The sequence below is a fragment of the Colletes latitarsis genome, chromosome 1 (genome assembly GCF_051014445.1).
Source record: "Colletes latitarsis isolate SP2378_abdomen chromosome 1, iyColLati1, whole genome shotgun sequence".
Taxonomy (NCBI): domain Eukaryota; kingdom Metazoa; phylum Arthropoda; class Insecta; order Hymenoptera; family Colletidae; genus Colletes; species Colletes latitarsis.
This window is the reverse complement of record NC_135134.1, coordinates 21,663,634-21,686,746: the sequence shown is the minus strand read 5'-3', so window position 1 is coordinate 21,686,746 and position 23,113 is coordinate 21,663,634. Positions and strand designations below refer to the sequence as shown.

Below are 23,113 nucleotides of genomic sequence, written 5' to 3'. Positions count from 1 at the left end.
ATCAGTGGTCGTGTTTGAGAACCGAGAGAATTTCTTGATTCTCTGCTTGGCTATTGTACGGTTCAGAACCCCAACCTACAGGGAGCCTTCGTTGCAAAATCCCTGGGTTGGGTTCGTCGTTTTCCAGGGTCGAAACAAAAGTTTGGGATAACACCCCATAGGGGCCTTATTGGCATTCCCTGGGTAAATATCTCGGCTAGTTTCGACCTGCTCGAGCGTGGGTTCCAGATCGTCAGTGGGTACGGACACTCGACGTAGAACTACGTTCAAAGGGACCCGTGGTGTTAGAACCTTAATAATCAGTCGCTTCTGCGCAGTTAAGGCTCTGCATCACACCGGTCCCGTACGGACCAGGGAACGGCGAGGGACCGCGGAGTTGACAACCTTTGGAGCCTTACAACCTCCACTTGTTGTCCTCTCCTGCAAAAACCAAGCCTGCAGCAGTGGGAAGATAGACATTCGAATCTCGTCTTCCCCATCTGCAATTCAACGTTTCCAAAATCTGAAACGTTGAAATAATAATACAGTCCACTAACACAGTTGTGTATCGCTGTGTAAGAATCCCGCTCCTGTTTACCGTAAACGGAAGGAGGAGCGAGGGGATTAGAGCGAGTCAGACGACGCACCGAGCGTTGTCAGGTATTAACCGCCGGATTTCGGTATTTCTTTTGATTACAGAAGACCGAGACGAGAGCCGTAGGGGCCGACGGCGGCGCAGGTTTTTTTCCCGAGCCATCAGCTCGGGGTTTTTTCCTGCAATTTTTAAAAAATCACAAATATAAATTTAATTTTCGTTAATTTTCTTTTTTACGTTTATTTAATTTTTGAATCTTTCATCTTAATAAACGGCCAGTCCATTGGACTAGGCGAAAGAAAATTATAAACTGTACATTCACATTCCCCCATATTCCCAATCCCTCGTGATCCGGACCAAACTTCGTTAAAGGGTACGAGACAAGGTCTTTTCACAACCTTTGCACATACTCGTACCTATTTTAACAAAGGTCCTTCGAGCCGGATTTAACACGAGGTTGAGAGGAATTGGGAAAGGTACAGTAAATCACACGTGTCGAATATCCACGTGAGAGGTTAGTTCGAGCTGATTAATCCTCGATAAAACCCAACAATGGCCGTGGCTAAAGAAACCATGTGGACGGAAGCTGATGAGCACATAGAGACCATGTGCGAAATCACCTACCGCCTAAGCAAATTGGGTACTAACCTGAGGAAAACTGGCAGAGCGAATTACTCGGTGAGACTTCTCGAGGAAAAGCTCGATTTTGCCAAAACACAATGGAAGGAGTTAAACGATCGGTATACGGCCGTGCGCAAGCTCTTAAAGCCGGCGCAAAGACAAAACTACGATTTCTTTAAACAGAATATTATCGTAGCCGCCGAAAACGATTTCCACGAATACATGGATCTCGTAAGCACGGAAATCGACCAACTCACCACTGACAAAAGAACAGCGGTATCGGTCGAACCATGCAACGTACCGATCGAGCTCCCCAAGCAGCGAATACCCAAATTCGGAGGTGATCCTCGAGAGTGGAAACACTTTGAGGATCTGTTTACCGCCGGGGTAATTAACAATGCTGCGTTGGGAGACATCCAACGATTGTATTTTCTAAATGCCTGCCTTGAGGGGCCGGCTGCAGCAATCGTTGCTTCCCTTCCAGTCGTGGGTCGCAACTTCACGGAAGCGTGGACGAGGCTGAAGACCGAATTCGGCCTCCCACGCATAGTCACTGGGAAACTACTGGACAAGCTTCTATATCTGAAGCCCATCGATATGAACGACTTGTCCAGCATGCAACAAGTGACCGTGGGTTGCACCCAAGCAATCGCTGTTCTGGATACAAAGGGCACACCAGAACAGCAACGAGACTGGCTGCTCGCTCATTGGGTGAAGCAACACTTCACCCCCGAAATGGAGCTGGAATGGCAAAAAACGCTAGACCTCTCGCCCGATTATCCTACGTTCGAGGACGTAAGGAAATTCGTGGACAAACGGTCACGTGCCTTGCTCTCCATGAACGAGGAGCGCAGAAAAGCTGCCTTGGGGCTTCCAACAAAATCCACGCGTAATCGAAGCGCGGCGTGGGAAGTCAGCGCCGCCTCGAAGAACGTGAGAAGCCATAACGTTGTCATGGAAAACGTCCAGGCTGAACAGCCACGACGAACGGGTTCCGATAACGTCAGGCAGGTTGGAACAACGCCCACTCAATTGTGCGGATTCTGTAACGGGCCGCACAGTTTGCCGAACTGCCGAAATTTTGCAATATTGACTGCAAAAATGCGCAGTCAGTATGTGAAAGGTCGCCGGTGGTGCATCCAGTGCCTGGGCACCACTCATACGGTGACCAAATGCAAAAACTCCACGGCATGTACGACGTGCGGCGGGATGCACCATTCCCTGCTGCACTTCGAGGTAAAACGGGAAGCTCAACCGACTAAGCCGTAACCAAAAAGTGAGGTCGGCAACCGGGAAGAGCGGCGTCTTAATGACCAATCCCGTCGGCCTACGAAATCGAGGCCGAAACCCAACACTTCGGCGAGTGCTAAAACAACGCCCGCCTCTACGTCGCACTGTACCGCTCTTGATACAGGCGCACCGAGGCCAGTGCTATTAGCGACCGCCCGAGTTAAAGTGTTCGGCAAAAATGGCACGACGCGAATCGCGCGCGCCCTACTCGATCAAGGATCGGAAACGTCCTTCATATCCGCGAGTTTGGTGAATGACCTCAAACTCGCGCGGAGGAAAACCCCAGCTACGGTGACGGGCCTAGGGGGTGACCGAACCCGATCGATAAAGTACAGTGTCGGAATGAGTCTCGGCGCAAAAGACGGTGAGAAACCGATGTGTGTGGCTGATGCGTACGTCGTGCCTCAAATCACGACCTACGCGACTCCATCGGTAGGAACGCTCGGATACGAAGCGTTCCTGGAATTACCGCTTGCCGACCCCGACCCCGCATCGGATCAAACCATTGAAATTTTGATCGGTGCGGACTTATACGCACAGATTATGCGAGCGGGATTCCGTCGCATAAACGATGCAGGTCCCATTGCACAAGAAACTGCATTCGGCTGGGTGATATCCGGGCCGACAAACGCAGCAAGTGGTGCGCAGAACACGGTGCAGTCGCTGCACTGCACCGTACTCGAATCGCTGGATCAAGCGGTTCGAAAGTTCTGGGAAATGGAAGAAATTCCCGCAACCTCCACGCATACCAAAGCAGAAGAGGAGTGCGAAGCATTCTTTCAAAAAACCGTTACCCGTGACGAAACTGGGCGGTTTGTAGTCCGACTCCCCCTCAATTGCCCGAGACCGGAAGAAGCGTTGGGAAATTCCTTCCATATCGCGCTTTCCGCTCTCACAAGGCTGAGGAAGAAACTGGACACGAATCCGACTCTCGGTAAAGAATACGCAGAGTTTCTAGCGGAATACGAGTCTTTAGGTCATATGTCGCGTATCGAACCTATTGACCAAACTAGACTTTACATTCCGCACCGAGCGGTCATTCGCACGGACAGCGCGACCACCAAATTGCGAGTCGTCTTTAATGCGACCAGCAGGACAGTGGGTGGACGCTCCCTAAACGACATCCTACACGTAGGTCCGAAATTACAAAACGATATTACCTCGGTATTAACGAGATGGCGTTTGTACGAATACGTGTTGGTGGCTGATATCGAGAAGATGTTTCGACAGATTCTCGTCGCCCCTGAGGATCGTCGTTTTCAATGCATAGTATGGAATGCACCCGAAACCGAACAGCTGGTAGCGTTCGAGTTAAATACCGTTACATACGGAACGGCGTGCGCCCCGTACTTGTCGATGCGTACCCTCCTCGAATTAAAGGAACAGGATGGAAAGAAATTTCCGCTTGCCGCTCCGATTCTCGAGAAGGACATTTACGTCGACGATGTATTCCTGGAAGCACCTGATAAATCCTTGTTGGAGAAAATCCGCACACAAGTCTGCGAGCTCCTCCAAGGAGGCGGGTTTGAGCTGAAGTGGGCAGGAAATTCGCCACAATTATTGCGAAATATTCCCCACAGCGCTCACTCCCACGCCGTTGACCTCACTTTGTTCGATGATTCTGAACTAAAAGCGCTCGGTTTACGATGGATACCGTCTGGAGATTATTTCTATTTCAATCTCCAACGGTTCCAACCCTCGGCATCACCGATGACAAAAAGAAATTTGTTTTCGGAAATTGCCAAGCTCTTCGATCCGCTCGGCTGGCTCTCGCCGGTTGTAATTCGCGCGAAGATTTTGATGCAGTCTCAGTGGCTGGAGAAAATCCAGTGGGACGATCAAATCTCCGCGAATACGCAAAAAACGTGGAATGCGTTCTGTACGGATTGGAGCAGCTTAAAGGAGCTAAAAATTCCTAGATGGATACGTTTCGGAGCTGATACAGTGTCAGTAGAATTGCATGGATTCTGCGACGCTTCGCTCGCGGCCTATTCGGCCGTCACGTATTTACGCGTGACGACGATAAGCAACGAAATTTTTACGACGTTGCTGATGGCAAAAACGCGAGTCGCTCCGATTAAAACGCAGTCCATCCCAGTCCTCGAATTAAACGGGGCGGCACTCCTCTCCGAGCTGGTGGTGCACGTGCAGCGGTCACTTCCGATAAAAGTGCACCGCGTAATCTGCTGGACAGATTCCACGATTGCATTGGCTTGGTTAAGGAAGCATGCATCGACATGGAAGGTTGTAATCGCCAACCGAGTGTCGAAAATCCAGACATTACTCCCGAACGCTGAATGGCATCATGTTCCCACGCGCTCGAACCCCGCGGATCTAAATTCGCGTGGGGTGGACGCGTCGGAACTCCTTCAGTCGGAGCTCTGGATTTCCGGGCCGACGTGGCTTCGACAAGCGGAAGAAAATTGGCCAAAAATGCCCGCTTCGATCGAGACCGAGGAGGGTAAGCGCGTATCGCATACCCTCGTAGCAACTCCACAAAAGGAATGGGATTTTGTATTCCGATTTTCCAAATGGAGTAAGCTACTCCGCGTAACCGCCTACTGTCTTCGTCTAAAAAGGACGTGGGACGGGGAGCGGCGGTCTTTCGGTGCCAAAATCGTCGAAGCACCGGAATTACAGCGTGCAACAGAAAGAATTGTGCGCTATTTACAACGCATGCACTTTGCGGAAGAGTACCAAAGCTTAAAAAAGCGGAAGGGAATTCCTGCAAAGTCTCCGTTAAAAAGCCTCAACCCTTTCCTCGACGAAAAAGACGTCTTGCGAGTGGGTGGAAGGCTGGAGAATGCAGCACTTGCATGGGAAACAAAACACCCGGTAATTCTGCCAAAGCATCATGTTTCTAACATGATAATCCGGCAATGTCACGTTGATACGTTACACGGGGGTTTGCAATTAACCATGTACACGGTGAGACAGAAATTCTGGATCATCGGTTGTCGTAACGCGGCGCGTACGGTTATCCATAATTGCATACGATGCGTGAGATGGCAAGCAAACGCCTCTACGCAGATAATGCAGGATTTAATTCCGGAACGCAGTCGCGAGGCACGAGTTTTTTCGAACTGCGGAGTAGATTACGCTGGACCATACCGTGTCCGCGACTCCGCCGGTCGAGGAAAAGCAGCTCATAAACCTTACATAGCAGTATTCGTCTGCTTCGCTACAAGAGCCGTGCATATCGAACTCGTGCATGATTACACAACAAGTGCATTTTTGGCCGCCTTGGATCGATTTATCGCTCGTCGAGGAGTTCCGTCCTGCATGTTCAGTGACAACGGAACAAACTTCGTCGGAGCGGATCGAGAATTGCGAGAACATTTCAATATCGTGTACAATACACAGGAAATGCGCAATAAGTGCGGCCAGAAGGGTATTACGTGGAAATTTAATCCACCTAGTGCACCTCATTTCGGCGGTATGCAAGAAGCCGGTGTGAAATCGGTGAAACATCACCCCAAACGCACCCTCGGCGATTTCGCGCCTACAAGCGAGGAAATGCAGACATTACTCTGCAAGATCGAAGCGAGCTTGAATTCTCGACCGATTTCCGCTTTAAGCGATAACCCTGAGGATTATGCGCCTCTCACACCGGGCCACTTCTTGATCGAAAGTCCGATAAATGCACTTCCGTTCGAGTCCGTGGAAACTGAAAAACTCTCCCGCCTTACACGTTGGAGAGCGATACAGAAATTCCACGAGCAACTCTGGAGGCATTGGACGCGTGATTATCTCACGCACCTCCAGAACCGCTATAAGTGGCATACCGCCCACGCACAGCTAAAACCAAACGATTTGGTGTTAGTGCAAAATCCTCTTCTCCCCCCAAATCAATGGGAAATGGGGAGAATCGAGGAAACATTCCCGGGTAAAGACAGGCGTGTGCGTGTAGTTAAAGTTCGCACAGCAACGTCCACCTACACACGTCCTATTACACGTCTGTGTAAATTGCCCGTGGAAGAGTCGGTAACGACAACAAACGTCGACGACGCTATCGGGACATAAGAAATCCCGAATTCCGCTAGACAAAGAGACACAGTAGAGTGAGAAAGACCATTGACACAATCCTGGTGTTGTCTCACACGTTCTACAAGTCTCAGCTGAGGGATACGGACAGAGGGGTACCATACCCTACCATCCCGTCAAGAATTGAGGAAGGGAGCGATTCCCCGATTCCCCGGGATCCACGGCTTTAAAAGCAGGATCCGCGGACCGAATCGGTTCAGTTCCGGATCAAATCAAGCGGAAACAATGTCGAGCGACGAGAGTGTAATAACGGTAGTGGGGTCCAACCGTATTGACCCGGAAATGGAGGCGCAGTTTGGGCGCCTCCTCAAATTGGGGGAAGTGTTCGCCCCCAAAAGCACCAAGGAGGCGGAGGAGCCCGAAGCAGTGGCCTCGACTTCAACCGCCCCAGAAAACAGGACCACCGAGGCAGCGGATCCCGAAAAAGAACCGCCAGCCGCCACCGTCGGCACTTTGCCGACCTACGACGTATACATGGGGCCGGAGTTAATACGTGTGCCGGCCCATATACCGTGGACCACCAAACGATATAAATGTCCGGCCGAAGGCGGCCACTTTCATCTAAAATGGGCACCATGTGGCCGGCTCGTCGCCTGTAACTTTCGGCCGCTAAAGGCCCGAAAGAGCGCGACGACAACGGCCGTTCAGCCGCCACCAACGCCAACCGGGCCGCCCCCGCCGACAAAGCCGACCTCGTCGAGGAAGCGGCCAGTCAGGGAGAACCCGGTGCCCCGGGAAACAGGGAGGACCTGGCGCCGCAGTGAGCAGCGACGAAAGGCAAGGGCGAGGGCCCGGCAACCCTCCGGTGATGGCCAGCGGCGGGACAACTCCCTAACGGAGGTGGTCCTCACCTCCCTGAAGCTGCTGCAGGAGCAGCAGGCAAGCAGCCAGGCGTCATCGTCGAAGTAAGTAACTTAATTTTGTTAATTAAGTGAACAAAATCCTCTCTGTGTCGAAAAAACCGCGATTTACCGCTCCTTTGTTTAATGCACGGACCGTGCAAGGGGGGCGGTATGTTTAAATAACGCGTTAATTCGTTGTTTGAAAAGTCGGTTAAACCGTCGCGTGATCGATAGAAAAAGCAGAAAGTTTCTTATACGGTATTCTCAGTTTACGCGACATTCCAGAGCCTTCTCTGCGGCGTAATATGTTTCGAGCAATACCGTGTAGAAAAACTACAAACTTACTTTCGATACAAATCACGCGATCGGCCTAGTAACGGTTCCCTGAGAACACGTGTTCATACGCCAAAATTACAGAGAGGATACAAAATTAATAAGAGACAGACAGCTTAGACCAGATAGCGCCACGAGATGAAAATTTCCCCTCCCTCGTGGCCACGGTTAAGCAGGTATGTCTCGGGAGCACTTGCTATCTGGTTCTCGACGAGTGCGGATCGCCTGAGCCGACCTCGTCAATCTGTCGGAATCGATACATACGATTAATTAGATTCGTCTAATACGATCGTGGATCCACTTAACCGAAACGGTACAAGACAGAGACTGCTGCGGATTCGAAAGAATCACGTCCAGTCGAATTTCGTACCCTACGGTTTCGTGAGAATATCTCGATTTCCGCGGTAACTGAACCATAGGAACGGGAAAATTTACTCGATAACTTGAGTAATTTTCATAACCCGCCATCGGTGGCTGAATATAATCAGATTGCACTTAAACAGTGCTTGATTATCGCCACCGTTGTGACGGACAAACACGTATTGCTGAAATCAGTGGTCGTGTTTGAGAACCGAGAGAATTTCTTGATTCTCTGCTTGGCTATTGTACGGTTCAGAACCCCAACCTACAGGGAGCCTTCGTTACAAAATCCCTGGGTTGGGTTCGTCGTTTTCCAGGGTCGAAACAAAAGTTTGGGATAACACCCCATAGGGGCCTTATTGGCATTCCCTGGGTAAATATCTCGGCTAGTTTCGACCTGCTCGAGCGTGGGTTCCAGATCGTCAGTGGGTACGGACACTCGACGTAGAACTACGTTCAAAGGGACCCGTGGTGTTAGAACCTTAATAATCAGTCGCTTCTGCGCAGTTAAGGCTCTGCATCACACCGGTCCCGTACGGACCAGGGAACGGCGAGGGACCGCGGAGTTGACAACCTTTGGAGCCTTACAACCTCCACTTGTTGTCCTCTCCTGCAAAAACCAAGCCTGCAGCAGTGGGAAGATAGACATTCGAATCTCGTCTTCCCCATCTGCAATTCAACGTTTCCAAAATCTGAAACGTTGAAATAATAATACAGTCCACTAACACAGTTGTGTATCGCTGTGTAAGAATCCCGCTCCTGTTTACCGTAAACGGAAGGAGGAGCGAGGGGATTAGAGCGAGTCAGACGACGCACCGAGCGTTGTCAGGTATTAACCGCCGGATTTCGGTATTTCTTTTGATTACAGAAGACCGAGACGAGAGCCGTAGGGGCCGACGGCGGCGCAGGTTTTTTTCCCGAGCCATCAGCTCGGGGTTTTTTCCTGCAATTTTTAAAAAACCACAAATATAAATTTAATTTTCGTTAATTTTCTTTTTTACGTTTATTTAATTTTTGAATCTTTCATCTTAATAAACGGCCAGTCCATTGGACTAGGCGAAAGAAAATTATAAACTGTACATTCACATTCCCCCATATTCCCAATCCCTCGTGATCCGGACCAAACTTCGTTAAAGGGTACGAGACAAGGTCTTTTCACAACCTTTGCACATACTCGTACCTATTTTAACACGAATAGTGTTTTAGAGGATAACGCTGGTTATGTCTGGGTTAGTTCTGGTATTTGCAATCATCTGGTTCATACTTTCGCTTTTTTCGCATACTTGTTGGCCAGATGCTGGGTTTTTTCTGGTTTGGATCCCATAATAATGACGTTCCACACCGAAACAGCCAATTAAACCTGGTTTCGATTAATATTTTAGAGGATAACGCCGGTTATATCACGGTTAGGTCAGGGATTTGCCCTCATCTCGCTCGTACCTTCGCATTTTTCGCATACTTGTTGGCCAGATCCTGGCCTATTTCTGGCTCGGACCACGTAGTAATGCGGTACCACACCGAAACAGTCAATTAAACCTGGTTGCGATTAATATTTTAGAGGATAACGCCGGTTATGACTCGGTTAGGTCTGGGATTTGCCCCCATCTGGCTCGTACTTTCGCATTTCTCGCATACTTGTTGGCCAGATCCTGGGCTTCTTCTGGTTTGGATCACGTAGTAATGTGGGACCACACTGAAACAGTCAATTAAACCTGGTTTCGATTAATATTTTAGAGGATAACTCCGGTTATTTCTCGGTTAGGTCGGGGATTTGCCCTCATCTGTCTCGTACTTCCGCAATTTTCGCACACTTATTGGCAAGATCCTGGCCTGTTTCTGGTTTCGCTCACGTAGTAGTGCGGTACCATACTGAAACAGTCAATTAAATCTGGTTGCGATTAATATTTTGGAGGATAACGCTGGTTATGTCTGGGTCACGTCTGGTATTTGCAATCATCTGCCACATACTTTCGCATTTTTGGCATACTTGTTTGCCACATCCTGGGTTCTTTTCTGGCTCGATCCACGTAGTAATGTGGTACCACACCGAAACAGTCAATTAAACCTGGTTGCGATTAATATTTTAAAGGATAACGCCGGTTATGTCTGGGTTAGGTCTAGTATTTGCCCTCATTTGGCTCGTACTTTCGTATTTTTCTCATACTTGTTGGGCAGATACTGGGCTTTTTCTGGATTGGATCACGTAATAATGTGGTACCACACTGAAACAGTCAATAGAAGCTGGTTCCGATTAGTATTTTAGATGATAACGTAGGCTATGTCTCGGTTAGGTCTGGGATTTGCCGTCATCTGGCCCGTACTTTCGCATTTTTCGTATACTTGTTGGCCCGATCCTAGGCTTTTTGCTAGTTTGGATCACATAGAAATGTGGTACCACACTGAAACAGTCAATAAAATCTGGTTCCGATTAGTATTTTAGAGGATAACGCAGGTTATGTCTCGGTTAGTTCTGGGATATGCCCTTATTTGGCTCGTACTTACGTATTTTTCTCATACTAGTTGGGCAGCTACTGGCCTTTTTTCTGGTTAGGATCACGTATTAATGTGGTGCCGCACTGAGATAGTCAATTCAACCTGGATTCTATCAATATTTTAGATGATAACGCCGGTTAGGTCTGACTTAGGTCTGGTATTTGCCCTCATCTGGCTCGTACTTCCGCATTTTTCGCATACCTGTTGGTCAGATCCTGGGCTTTTTCTGGTGTGGATCACGCAGTAATGTGGTACCACACTGAAACAGACAATGAAGGCTGGTTTCGATATATATTTTAGAGGATAACACCGGTTAGGTCTGGGTTACGTCTGGTATTTGCAATCATCTGCCACATACATTCTCATTTTTCACATACTTGTTGGAGAGATCCTACATTTTCTCTGGTTTGGATCATGTAGTAATGCGGTACCACACCGAAAGAGTCAATTAAACCTGGTTGCGATTAATATTTTAGAGGATAACGCCGGTTATGTCTCGGTTAGGTCTGGGATTTGCCCCCATCTGTCTCGTTCTTTCGTATTCTTCACATACTTGTCGGCCAGATCCTGGGCTTTTTCTGCTTTGTATAACGTAGTAATGTGGTACCACACTGAAACAGTCAATGGAAGCTGGTTCCGAATAGTATCTTAGAGGATAACGCAGGTTACGTCTGGGTCCATTCTGGTATTTGCAATTATCTGGCTTATACTTTCGCGTTTTTCGCATACTTGTTGGCCAGATCTTGGGTTTTTTCTGGTTTGGATCCCGTAGTAATGAGTTTCCACACAGAAACAGTCAATTAAACCAGGTTGCGATTAATATTTTAGAGGATAACGCCGGATATGTCTCGGTTAGGTCTGGGATTTTCACTCATCTGGATCGTAATTTCGCATTTTTCGCATTACTTGTTGGCCAGATCCTGGCCTTTTTCAGGCTTGGACCACGTAGTAATGTGGTACCACACTGAAACAGTCAAATAAACCTGGTTCCGATTAATATTTTAGAGGATAACGCCGGCTATGTCTGGGTTAGGTCTGGTATTTGCCCTCATCTAGCTCGTACTTTCGCATTTTTCGCTTACTTGTTGGCCAGATTCTGGCCTTCTTCTGGTTTGGATCACGTAGTAATGTGGTACCACTCTGAGACTGTCAATAAAAGCTCGTTCCGATTAGTATTTTAGAGGAGAACGCTGGTTAGGTCTGGGATACGTCTGGTATTTGCAATCATCTGCCACATACATTCGCATTTTTCGCATACTTGTTGGCGAGATCCTGCGTTTTTTCTGGTTTGGATCACGTAGTTATGCGGTACCACACCGAAACAGTCAATTAAACCTGGTGGCGATTAATATTTTAGAGGATAACGCCGGTTGTGTCTCGGTTAGGTCTGGGATTTGCCCTCATCTGTCTCGTGCTTTCGTATTTTTCGCATACTTGTTGGCCAGATCCTGGGCTTTTTCTGCTTTGTATCACGTAGTAATGTGGTACCACACTGAAACAGTCAATAGAGGCTGGTTCCGAATAGTATTTTAGAGGATAACCCAGGTTATGTCTCGGTTAGGTCTGGGATTTGCCCTTATTTGGCCCGTACTTTCGCTTTTTTCGCATTCTTGTTGTCCAGATCCTGGGTTTTTTCTGGTTTGGATCCCGTAGTAATGAGGTTCCACACCGAAACAGTCAATTAAACCTGGTTGCGATTAATATTTTAGAGGATAACGCCGGTTATGTCTCGGTTAAGTCTGCAATTTGCCCTCATCTGGCTCGTACTTTCGCATTTTTCGCATACTTGTTGGCCAGATCCTGGCCTTTTTCTGGCTTGGACCAAGTAGTAATGTGGGACCACACTGAAACAGTCAATTAAACCTGGTTGCGATTAATATTTTAGAGGATAACGCTGGTTATGTCTCGGTTAGGTCTGGGATTTTCACTAATCTGGATCGTAATTTCGCGTTTCTCGCATACTTGTTGGCAATATCCTGGGCTTTTTCTGGTTTGGATCCCGTAGTAATGATGTTCCACACCGAAACAGTCAATTAAACCTGGTTGCGATTAATATTTTAGAGGATAACGCCGGTTATGTCTCGGTTAGGTCTGGGATTTTCACTAAACTGGATCGTAATTTCGCGTTTCTCGCATACTTGTTGGCAAGATCCTGGGCTTTTTCTGGTTTGTGTCAGGTAGTAATGCGGTAGCACACCGAAACAGCCAATTAAACCTGGTTGCGATTAATATTTTAGAGGATAACGCCGGTTATGTCTCGGTTAAGTCTGCAATTTGCCCTCATCTGGCTCGTACTTTCGCATTTTTCGCATACCTGTTGGCCAGATCCTGGGCTTTTTCTGGTTTGTATCATGTAGTAATGACATTCCACACCGAAACAGTCAATTAAACCTGGTTCCGAATAGCATTTTACAGGATAACGCAGGTTATGTCTCGGTTAGGTCTGGGATTTGCCCTTATCTGGCCCGTACTTTCGCATTTTTCGCATACTTGTTGGCCAGATCCTGGCCTTTTTCTGGCTTGGACCAAGTAGTAATGTGGGACCACACTGAAACAGTCAATTAAACCTGGTTGCGATTAATACTTTAGAGGATAACGCCGGTTATGTCTCGGTTAGGTCTGGGATTTGCCATCATCTGGCTCGTACTTTCGCATTTTTCGCATACTTGTTGGCCAGATCCTGGGCTCTTTCTGGTTTGTATCACGTAGTAATGACATTCCACACCGAAACGGTCAATTAAACCTGGTTCCGAATAGTATTTTAGAGGATAACGCAGGTTATGTCTCGGTTAGGTCTCGGATTTGCCCTTATCTGGCCCGTACTTTCGCATTTTTCGCATACTTGTTGGCCAGATCCTGGCCTTTTTCTGGCTTGGACCAAGTAGTAATGTGGGACCACACTGAAACAGTCAATTAAACCTGGTTGCGTTTAATATTTTAGAGGATAACGCCGGTTATGTCTCGGTTAGGTCTGGGATTTGCCATCATCTGGCTCGTACTTTCGCATTTTTCGCATACTTGTTGGCCAGATCCTGGGTTTTTTCTGGTTTGGATCCCGTAATAATGACATTCCACACCGAAACAGTCAATTAAACCTGGTTTCGATTAATATTTTAGAGGATATTGCCGGTTATATCTCGGTTAGGTATGGGATATGCCCTCATCTGGCCCGTACTATCGCATTTTTCGCATACTTGAATGGCCAGACCCCCGGCTGCTGGAGGACGTGGTCAATACACTCTTCCCAATTGGGGAGAGGGGACCGCGTCCTCCGGCGGCGGCGGCTGTCCCAGTGGAGTGGACGGCCGAGCTGGGGGTCACGCAGGAGGAGCTGGCAGCGGCCATCAGACGGCTCGGGGTTCGTAACACGGCCCCGGGTCCGGATGGTGTGCCCGGCCAGGTTTGGGTCCTGACCCAGGGCGTCCTTGGGGCCGACCTCAGGCGGTTGTTCGACCGCTGCCTGAGGGACGGGCGATTCCCCCCCAGTTGGAAGGTGGCGAGGATGGTCCTCCTCCGGAAGGAGGGTCGGCCCGCGGAGTCTCCCTCCGCATACCGGCCCATTTGTCTCCTCGACGAGGTGGGCAAGCTCTTCGAGCGTGTGATTGCTGCCCGCCTCGTCGAGCACCTGTCGCGGGGTGATCCCGGTCTGGCCGACCGCCAGTTCGGTTTCCGGGGGGGGCCGATCGACTATCGACGCGATAGGTCGTGTGAGGGCCCTCTCGGAGGCGGCCGTCTCCCGGGGAGGGGTGGCATTGGCAATATCCTTGGATATTGCCAATGCCTTTAACACCCTCCCCTGGGAAGAGATAAGGAGGGGACTCGAATATCATCGAGTCCCCCCTTGTCTCAGGGCGGTCGTCGGGGATTATCTCCGCGGCAGGTGGATCGAGTATCCGGGCCGGGATGGTGATATGCGGAGGGAGGTGTACTGCGGTGTTCCGCAGGGGTCGGTCCTCGGGCCACTCCTGTGGAACATCGCGTACGACTCGGTGTTGCGGGCCGGCCTCCCCGACGGCGTCAGCACGGTGTGTTATGCGGATGACACACTGGTGCTGGCCGTCGGGGCGCACTGGGGGAGGGCCATGCGTCGCGCGGAGGAGGGGTCGCAACGCGTCGTCGACCGGATCAGGGGGATGGGGATGACGGTGGCGGTCCATAAGACCGAGGTGATTGCGTTTCATTCACCTCGGCAGGATCCGCCACCCCCTCTGATTCGGGTGGGTGGGGCTGACATCTAGGTGAAGCCCCAGATCAGGTATCTAGGGCTGATCCTCGATAGCCACTGGCGTTTCGAGAAGCATTTCCGGTGCCTGGTCCCCCGGTTGGAAAGGATGGTTGCGGCTCTGGGCCGGATCCTGCCCAACCTGGGGGGCCCGGCGGGCCGAGTTTGTCGCCTCTATGTGGCAATGGTCCAGTCGGTGGCCCTATACGGGGCCCCCGTCTGGGCGGACGACCTGGCTGCCTCCCGGCGCAGCATGACTATGCTGCGTCGGGTGCAGAGGCGCGTGGCGCTCAGGGTCGTCCGCGGGTATCGGACCATGTCACATGAGGCGGCGACGGTTCTAGCGGGGATGCCGCCCATGGACCTGCTCGCGCGGTCGCACGCGGTGATGTACCGGCACCGCGTCGACCGTCGCGCGGGGGTGGGGGCGGTCCCGGGCGGGCAGGAACCTGCTTGGGGCGATTTGAAGCGCCAGGCCCGGCAGTCCGTGTTGCTCGCGTGGCAGGAGCGGCTGGCTCTGCCAACCGCGGGGCACCGGACTGTCGGGGCTGTTCGGCCACTCCTGAAGGAGTGGCTGGACAGAGGCCATGGCAGCCTCACCTACCGGCTGGCGCAGGTATTTTCCGGGCATGGCAGCTTCGGAAGATACCTGTGCCGGATAGGGAAGGAGCCGACGGCGCGTTGCTGCCACTGCGACGCTGAGCAGGACACGGCGGATCATACCCTGGAGGTATGCCCCGCGTGGGAGGGGGAGCGCCGTGTCCTGGTCGGCGTCGTCGGGCGGGATGTCTCGCTGCCGGGCGTGGTGCGCGCCATGCTCGGCAGCGAGGAGAAGTGGAGGGCCGTGGCCTCCTTCTGCGAGAACGTAATGTTGCAGAAGGAGGCCGCGGGGAGGGAGCGCGAGCTTCAGCGGCGCACTGAAGCTCGCGCTCGTGCGGTGGCCCGAGGTCGTCGCCCGGTCGCGAGGCGTCACGGGCGGCCGCCTCGGCGTGGCGGATGACCTAGGCTGGGAGGGGGGTCCCCTCAGGACCCCCCACCCGCCAGGCGGCGCCGGGTCGGACCGGTTGGGGGTAGGAGTGCCTCCCCCTACCGGTCCGACGCAAGGGGAGGCACCCTCGGCGGTCTGGTGCGGCCATGAACGCCCGGCCGCCGAGGGGTGGAAACGGGGTCGCGGGCGGTTGCGAGTTGGGGCTCGCAGCCGCCACTAAACGCGGCCCCGGGACGGATAGCGGCGGGATGGAGTGGCCCCGTCCCGCCGCTATGAGGCAGTGTGTCTACTGGGGGGACCGATTGTCCCCCGGGGGATGGGCGCGAAAGCGCGGGCACGGGGAGGATACCGGAAGAATGCTTCGAGCGATTCCCGGTATCCTCCCAAAGCGTGCCGAAGGGTCACCGTGGGGTTTTTAGTGGGTAGGTCCCGCGCCTGCCGTTGTACGGGCGCGGGGAATCCCACACACCCCTCCCACATCTCCCCAAGGAGGTGGGTGGGAGTCTTTCGAAGATTTTCCCCACGACAAAAAAAAAAAAAAAAAAAATACTTGAATGGCCAGACCCTGTGTTTTTCTATTGTTAGGATCACGTAGTAATGTGGTACCACACTGAAACAGTCAATTAAACCTGGTTGCGATTAAAATTTTAGAGGATAACGCAGGATATGTCTCGGTTAGGTCTGGGATTTGCCCTCATCTGGCTCGTACTTTCGCATTTTTCGCATACTTGTTGGCCAGATCCAGGCCTTTTTCAGGCTTGGACCACGTAGTAATGTGGTACCACACTGAAACAGTCAATAAAAGCTGGTTCCGATTAGTGTTTTAGAGGATAACGCTGGTTATGTCTGGGTTAGTTCTGGTATTTGCAATCATCTGGCTCATACTTTCGCTTTTTTCGCATACTTGTTGGCTAGGTGCTGGGTTTTTTCTGGTTTGGATCCCGTAATGATGACGTTCCACACCGAAACAGTCAAATAAACCTGGTTGCGATTAATATTTTAGAGGATAACGCCGGTTATGTCTCGGTTAGGTCTGGGCTTTGCCCCCATCTGGCTCGTACTTTCGCATTTCTCGCATACTTGTTGGCCAGATCCTGGGCTTCTTCTGGTTTGGATCACGTAGTAATGTGGGACCACACTGAAACAGTCAATTAAACCTGGTTTCGATTAATATTTTAGAGGATAACTCCAGTTATTTCTCGGTTAGGCCTGGGATTTGCCCTGATCTGTCTCGTACTTCCGCAATTTTCGCACACTTATTGGCAAGATCCTGGCCTTTTTCTGGTTTCGATCACGTAGTAATGTGGTACCACACATAAACAGTCAATAGAAGCTGGTTCCGACTAGTATTTTAGAGGATGACGCTGGTTATGTCTGGGTTACGTATGGTATTTGCAATCATCTGCCACATACTTTCGCATTTTTGGCATACTTATTTACCACATCCTGGGTTCTTTTCTGGCTCGAACCACGTAGTAATGTGGTACCACACCGAAACAGTCAATTAAACCTGGTTGCGATTAATATTTTAGAGGGTAACGCCGGTTATGTCTGGGTTAGGTCTAGTATTTGCCCTCATTTGGCTCGTACTTTCGCATTTTTCTCATACTTGTTGGGCAGATCATGGGTTTTTTCTGGTTTGGATCCCGTAGTAATGAGGTTCCGCACCGAAACAGTCAATTAAACCTGGTTGCGATTAATATTTTAGAGGATAACGCCGTTATGTCTCGGTTAGGTCTCGGATTTTCACTCATCTGGATCGTACTTTCGCATTTTTCGCATACTTGAATGGCCAGATCCTGTGTTTTTCTATTGTTAGGATCACATAGTAATGTGGTACCACACTGAAACAGTCAATTAAACCTGGTTGCGATTAAAATTTTAGAGGATAACGCAGGTTATGTCTCGGTTAGGTCTGGGATTTGCCCTCATCTGGCCCGTACTTTCGCATTTTTCGCATACTTTAATGGCCAGATCCTGGGTTTTTTTATTGTTAGGATCACGTAGTAATGTCGTACCACACTGAGACAGTCAATAAAAGCTGGTTCCGATTAGTATTTTAGACGATAACGCTGGTTATGTCTGGGTAAATTCTGGTATTTGCAATCATCTGGCTATTACTTTCGCGTTTCTCGCATACTTGTTGGCAAGATCCTGGGCTTCATCTGGTTTGGATCACGTAGTAATGTGGGACCACTCCGAAACAGTCAATTAAACCTGGTTGCGATTAATATTTTAGAGGATAACGCCGGTTATGTCTCGGTTAGGTCTGGGATTTGCCCTCATCTGGCTCGTACTTTCGCACTATTTCGCATACTTGTTGGCCAGATCCTGGGCTTTTTCTGGTTTGTATCACGTAGTAATGTGGTACCACTCTGAAACAGTCAATAGAAACTGGTTCCGAATAGTATTTTAGAGGATAACGCTGGCTATGTCTGGGTTAGATCTGGTATTTGCAATCATCTGGCTCATACTTTCGCGTTTTTCGCATATTTGTTGGCCAGATACTGTGTTTTTTCTGGTCTGGATCCCGTAGTAATGGGGGTCCACACCGAAACAGTCAATTAAACCTGGTTGCGATTAATATTTTAGAGGATAACGCCGGTTATCTCTCGGTTAGGTCTGACATTTGCCCTCATCTGGCTCGTACTTTCGCATTTTTGGCATACTTGTTGGCCAGATCCTGGGCTTCTTCTGGTCTGGATCACGTAGTAATGTGGGACCACTCTGAAACAGTAAATTAAACCTGGTTGCGAATAATACTTTAGAGGATAACGCCGGTTATGTCTCGGTTAGGTCTGGGATTTGCCCTCATCTGGCTCGTACTTTCGCACTATTTCGCATACTTGTTGGCCAGATCCTGGGCTTTTTCTGGTTTGTATCACGTAGTAATGTGGTACCACACTGAAACAGTCAATAGAAGCTGGTTCCGAATAGTATTTTAGAGGATATCGCTGGTTATGTCTCGGTTAGTTCTGGGATTTGCCCTCATCTGGCTCGTACTTTCGCGTTTTTCGCATATTTGTTGGCCAGATACTGTGTTTTTTCTGGTCTGGATCCCGTAGTAATGGGGGTCCACACCGAAACAGTCAATTAAACCTGGTTCCGAATAGTATTTTAGAGGATAACGCCGGTTATCTCTCGGTTAGGTCTGACATTTGCCCTCATCTGGCTCGTACTTTCGCATTTTTCGCATACTTGTTGGGCAGATCCTGGCCTTTTTCTGGTTTATATCACGTAGTAATGCGGTACTACACTGAAACAGTCAATTAAACCTGGTTGCGATTAATATTTTAGAGGATAACGCTGGTTATTTGTCGGTTAGGTCTGGGATTTGCCCTCATCTGGCCCGTACTTTCGCATTTTTGCATACTTGTTGGCCAGATCCTAGGCTTTTTGCTGGTTTGGATCACGTAGTAATGTGGTACCACACTGAAACAGTCAATCAAAGCTGGTTCCGAATAGTATTTTAGAGGATGACGCAGGTTACGTGTGGGTTAGTTCTGGTATTTACAATCATCTGGCCCATACTTTCGCGCTTTTCGCATACTTGTTGGCCAGATCATGGGTTTTTTTCTGGTTTAGGATCCCGTAGTAATGAGGTTCCACACCGAAACAGTCAATTAAACCTGGTTGCGATTAATATTTTAGAGGATAACGCCGGTTATGTCTCGGTTAGGTCTGGGATTTGCCCTCATCTGCCTCGTACTTTCGCATTTTTCGCATACTTGTTGGCCAGATCCTGGGTTTTTCTGGTTTGGATCCCGTAATAATGACATTCCACACCGAAACAGTCAATTAAACCTGGTTTCGATTAATATTTTAGAGGGTACTGCCGGTTATATCTCGGTTAGGTCTGGAATTTGCCCTCATCTGGCTCGTACCTTCGCATTTTTCGCATACTTGTTGGCCAGATCCTGGCCTTTTTCTGGCTTGGACCAAGTAGTAATGTGGGACCACACTGAAACAGTCAATTAAACCTGGTTGCGATTAATATTTTAGAGGATAACGCTGGTTATGTCTCGGTTAGGTCTGGGATTTTCACTCATCTGGATCGTAATTTCGCATTTTTCGCATACTTGTTGGCCAGATCCAGCCTTTTTCAGGCTTGCACCACGTAGTAATGTGGTACCACACTGAAACAGTCAATAAAAGCTGGTTCCGATTAGTGTTTTAGAGGATAACGCTGGTTATGTCTGGGTTAGTTCTGGTATTTGCAATCATCTTGCTCATACTTTCGCTTTTTTCGCATACTTGTGGGCCAGATCCTGGGCTTCTTCTGGTTTGTGTCACGTAGTAATGCGCTACCACACCCAAACAGTCAATTAAACCTGGTTGCGACAAATATTTTAGAGGATAACGCCGGTTATGTCTCGGTTAGGTCTGGGATTTGCCGTCATCTGGCTCATACTTTCGCGTTTTTCGCATATTTGTTGGCCAGATCCTGGGTTTTTTCTGGTTTGGATCCCGAAGTAATGAGGTTCCACACCCAAACAGTCAATTAAACCTGGTTGCGATAAATATTTTAGAGGATAACGCCGTTTATGTCTCGCTTAGGTCTGGGATTTGCCCTGATCTGGCTCGTACTTTCGCATTTTTCGCATACTTGTTGGCCAGATCCTGGGCTTTTTCTGGTTTGGATCACGTAATAATGTGGTACCACACTGAAACAGTCAATTAAACCTGGTTGCGATTAATATTTTAGAGGATAACGCTGGTTATGTCTCGGTTAGGTCTGGGATTTGCCCTCATCTGGCTCGTACTTTCGCATTTTTCGCATACTTGTTGGCCAGATCCTGGCCTTTTTCTGGCTTGGACCAAGTAGTAATGTGGGACCACACTGAAGCAGTCAATAAAAGCTGGTTCCGATTAGTGTTTTAGAGGATAACGCTGGTTATGTCTGGATTAGTTCTGGTATTTGCAATCATCTGGCTCATACTTTCGCATTTTTCGCACACTTGTTGGCCAGATCCTGGCCTTTTTCTGGCTTGGACCAAGCAGTAATGTGGGACCACACTGAAACAGTCAATAGAAGCTGGTTCCGATTAGTATTTTAGATGATAACGCAGGCTATGTCTCGGTTAGGTCTGGTATTTGCCCTCATCTGGCTCGTACTTCCGCATTTTTCGCATACTTGTTGGCCAGATCCTGGGCTTTTTCTGGTTTGTATCACGTAGTAATGTGGTACCACACATAAACAGTCAATAGAAGCTGTTTCCGACTAGTATTTTAGAGGATGACGCAGGTTACGTCTGGGTTAGTTCTGGTATTTACAATCATCTGGCTCATACTTTCGCTTTTTTCGCATATTTGTTGGCCAGACCCTGGGTTTTTTCTGGTTTGGATCCCGAAGTAATGAGGTTCCACACCCAAACAGTCAATTAAACCTGGTTGCGATTAATATTTTAGGGGATAACGCTGGTTATGTCTCGGTTAGGTCTGGGATTTGCCCTCATCTGGCTCGTACTTTCGCATTTTTCGCATACTTGTTGGCCAGATCCTGGCCTTTTTCTGGCTTGGACCAAGTAGTAATGTGGGACCACACTGAAACAGTCAATTAAACCTGGTTGCGATTAATATTTTAGAGGATAACGCCGGTTATGTCTCGGTTAGGTCTGGGATTTGCCCTCATCTGGCTCGTACTTTCGCATTTTTCGCATACTTGAATGGCCAGATCCTGTGTTTTTCTATTGTTAGGATCACATAGTAATGTGGTACCACACTGAAACAGTCAATTAAACCTGGTTGCGATTAAAATTTTAGAGGATAACGCAGGTTATGTCTCGGTTAGGTCTGGGATTTGCCCTCATCTGGCCCGTACTTTCGCATTTTTCGCATACTTTAATGGCCAGATCCTGGGTTTTTTTATTGTTAGGATCACGTAGTAATGTCGTACCACACTGAGACAGTCAATAAAAGCTGGTTCCGATTAGTATTTTAGACGATAACGCTGGTTATGTCTGGGTAAATTCTGGTATTTGCAATCATCTGGCTATTACTTTCGCGTTTCTCGCATACTTGTTGGCAAGATCCTGGGCTTCATCTGGTTTGGATCACGTAGTAATGTGGGACCACTCCGAAACAGTCAATTAAACCTGGTTGCGATTAATATTTTAGAGGATAACGCCGGTTATGTCTCGGTTAGGTCTGGGATTTGCCCTCATCTGGCTCGTACTTTCGCACTATTTCGCATACTTGTTGGCCAGATCCTGGGCTTTTTCTGGTTTGTATCACGTAGTAATGTGGTACCACTCTGACACAGTCAATAGAAACTGGTTCCGAATAGTATTTTAGAGGATAACGCTGGCTATGTCTGGGTTAGATCTGGTATTTGCAATCATCTGGCTCATACTTTCGCGTTTTTCGCATATTTGTTGGCCAGATACTGTGTTTTTTCTGGTCTGGATCCCGTAGTAATGGGGGTCCACACCGAAACAGTCAATTAAACCTGGTTGCGATTAATATTTTAGAGGATAACGCCGGTTATCTCTCGGTTAGGTCTGACATTTGCCCTCATCTGGCTCGTACTTTCGCATTTTTGGCATACTTGTTGGCCAGATCCTGGGCTTCTTCTGGTCTGGATCACGTAGTAATGTGGGACCACTCTGAAACAGTAAATTAAACCTGGTTGCGAATAATACTTTAGAGGATAACGCCGGTTATGTCTCGGTTAGGTCTGGGATTTGCCCTCATCTGGCTCGTACTTTCGCACTATTTCGCATACTTGTTGGCCAGATCCTGGGCTTTTTCTGGTTTGTATCACGTAGTAATGTGGTACCACACTGAAACAGTCAATAGAAGCTGGTTCCGAATAGTATTTTAGAGGATAACGCTGGTTATGTCTCGGTTAGTTCTGGGATTTGCCCTCATCTGGCTCGTACTTTCGCGTTTTTCGCATATTTGTTGGCCAGATACTGTGTTTTTTCTGGTCTGGATCCCGTAGTAATGGGGGTCCACACCGAAACAGTCAATTAAACCTGGTTCCGAATAGTATTTTAGAGGATAACGCCGGTTATCTCTCGGTTAGGTCTGACATTTGCCCTCATCTGGCTCGTACTTTCGCATTTTTCGCATACTTGTTGGGCAGATCCTGGCCTTTTTCTGGTTTATATCACGTAGTAATGCGGTACTACACTGAAACAGTCAATTAAACCTGGTTGCGATTAATATTTTAGAGGATAACGCTGGTTATTTGTCGGTTAGGTCTGGGATTTGCCCTCATCTGGCCCGTACTTTCGCATTTTTGCATACTTGTTGGCCAGATCCTAGGCTTTTTGCTGGTTTGGATCACGTAGTAATGTGGTACCACACTGAAACAGTCAATCAAAGCTGGTTCCGAATAGTAT

General features: G+C 48.9%; 1 protein-coding gene across 1 annotated transcript; it reads left to right on the top strand.

Annotated features, from left to right (window-relative positions):
• The first annotated feature begins 1,126 nt into the window (after positions 1-1,126).
• LOC143342944 (uncharacterized) lies at positions 1,127-2,464 on the top strand. The gene has a single exon (XM_076767289.1). The coding sequence runs from the start codon at positions 1,127-1,129 to the stop codon at positions 2,462-2,464; it is 1,338 nt and encodes a 445-aa protein (XP_076623404.1).
• The last annotated feature ends 20,649 nt before the right edge of the window (positions 2,465-23,113 follow it).

Coding starts and splice junctions, on each gene's coding strand:
- LOC143342944 (XM_076767289.1), top strand. CDS start 1,127: ATGGCCGTGGCTAAAGAAACCATGTGGACGGAAGCTGATGAGCACATA.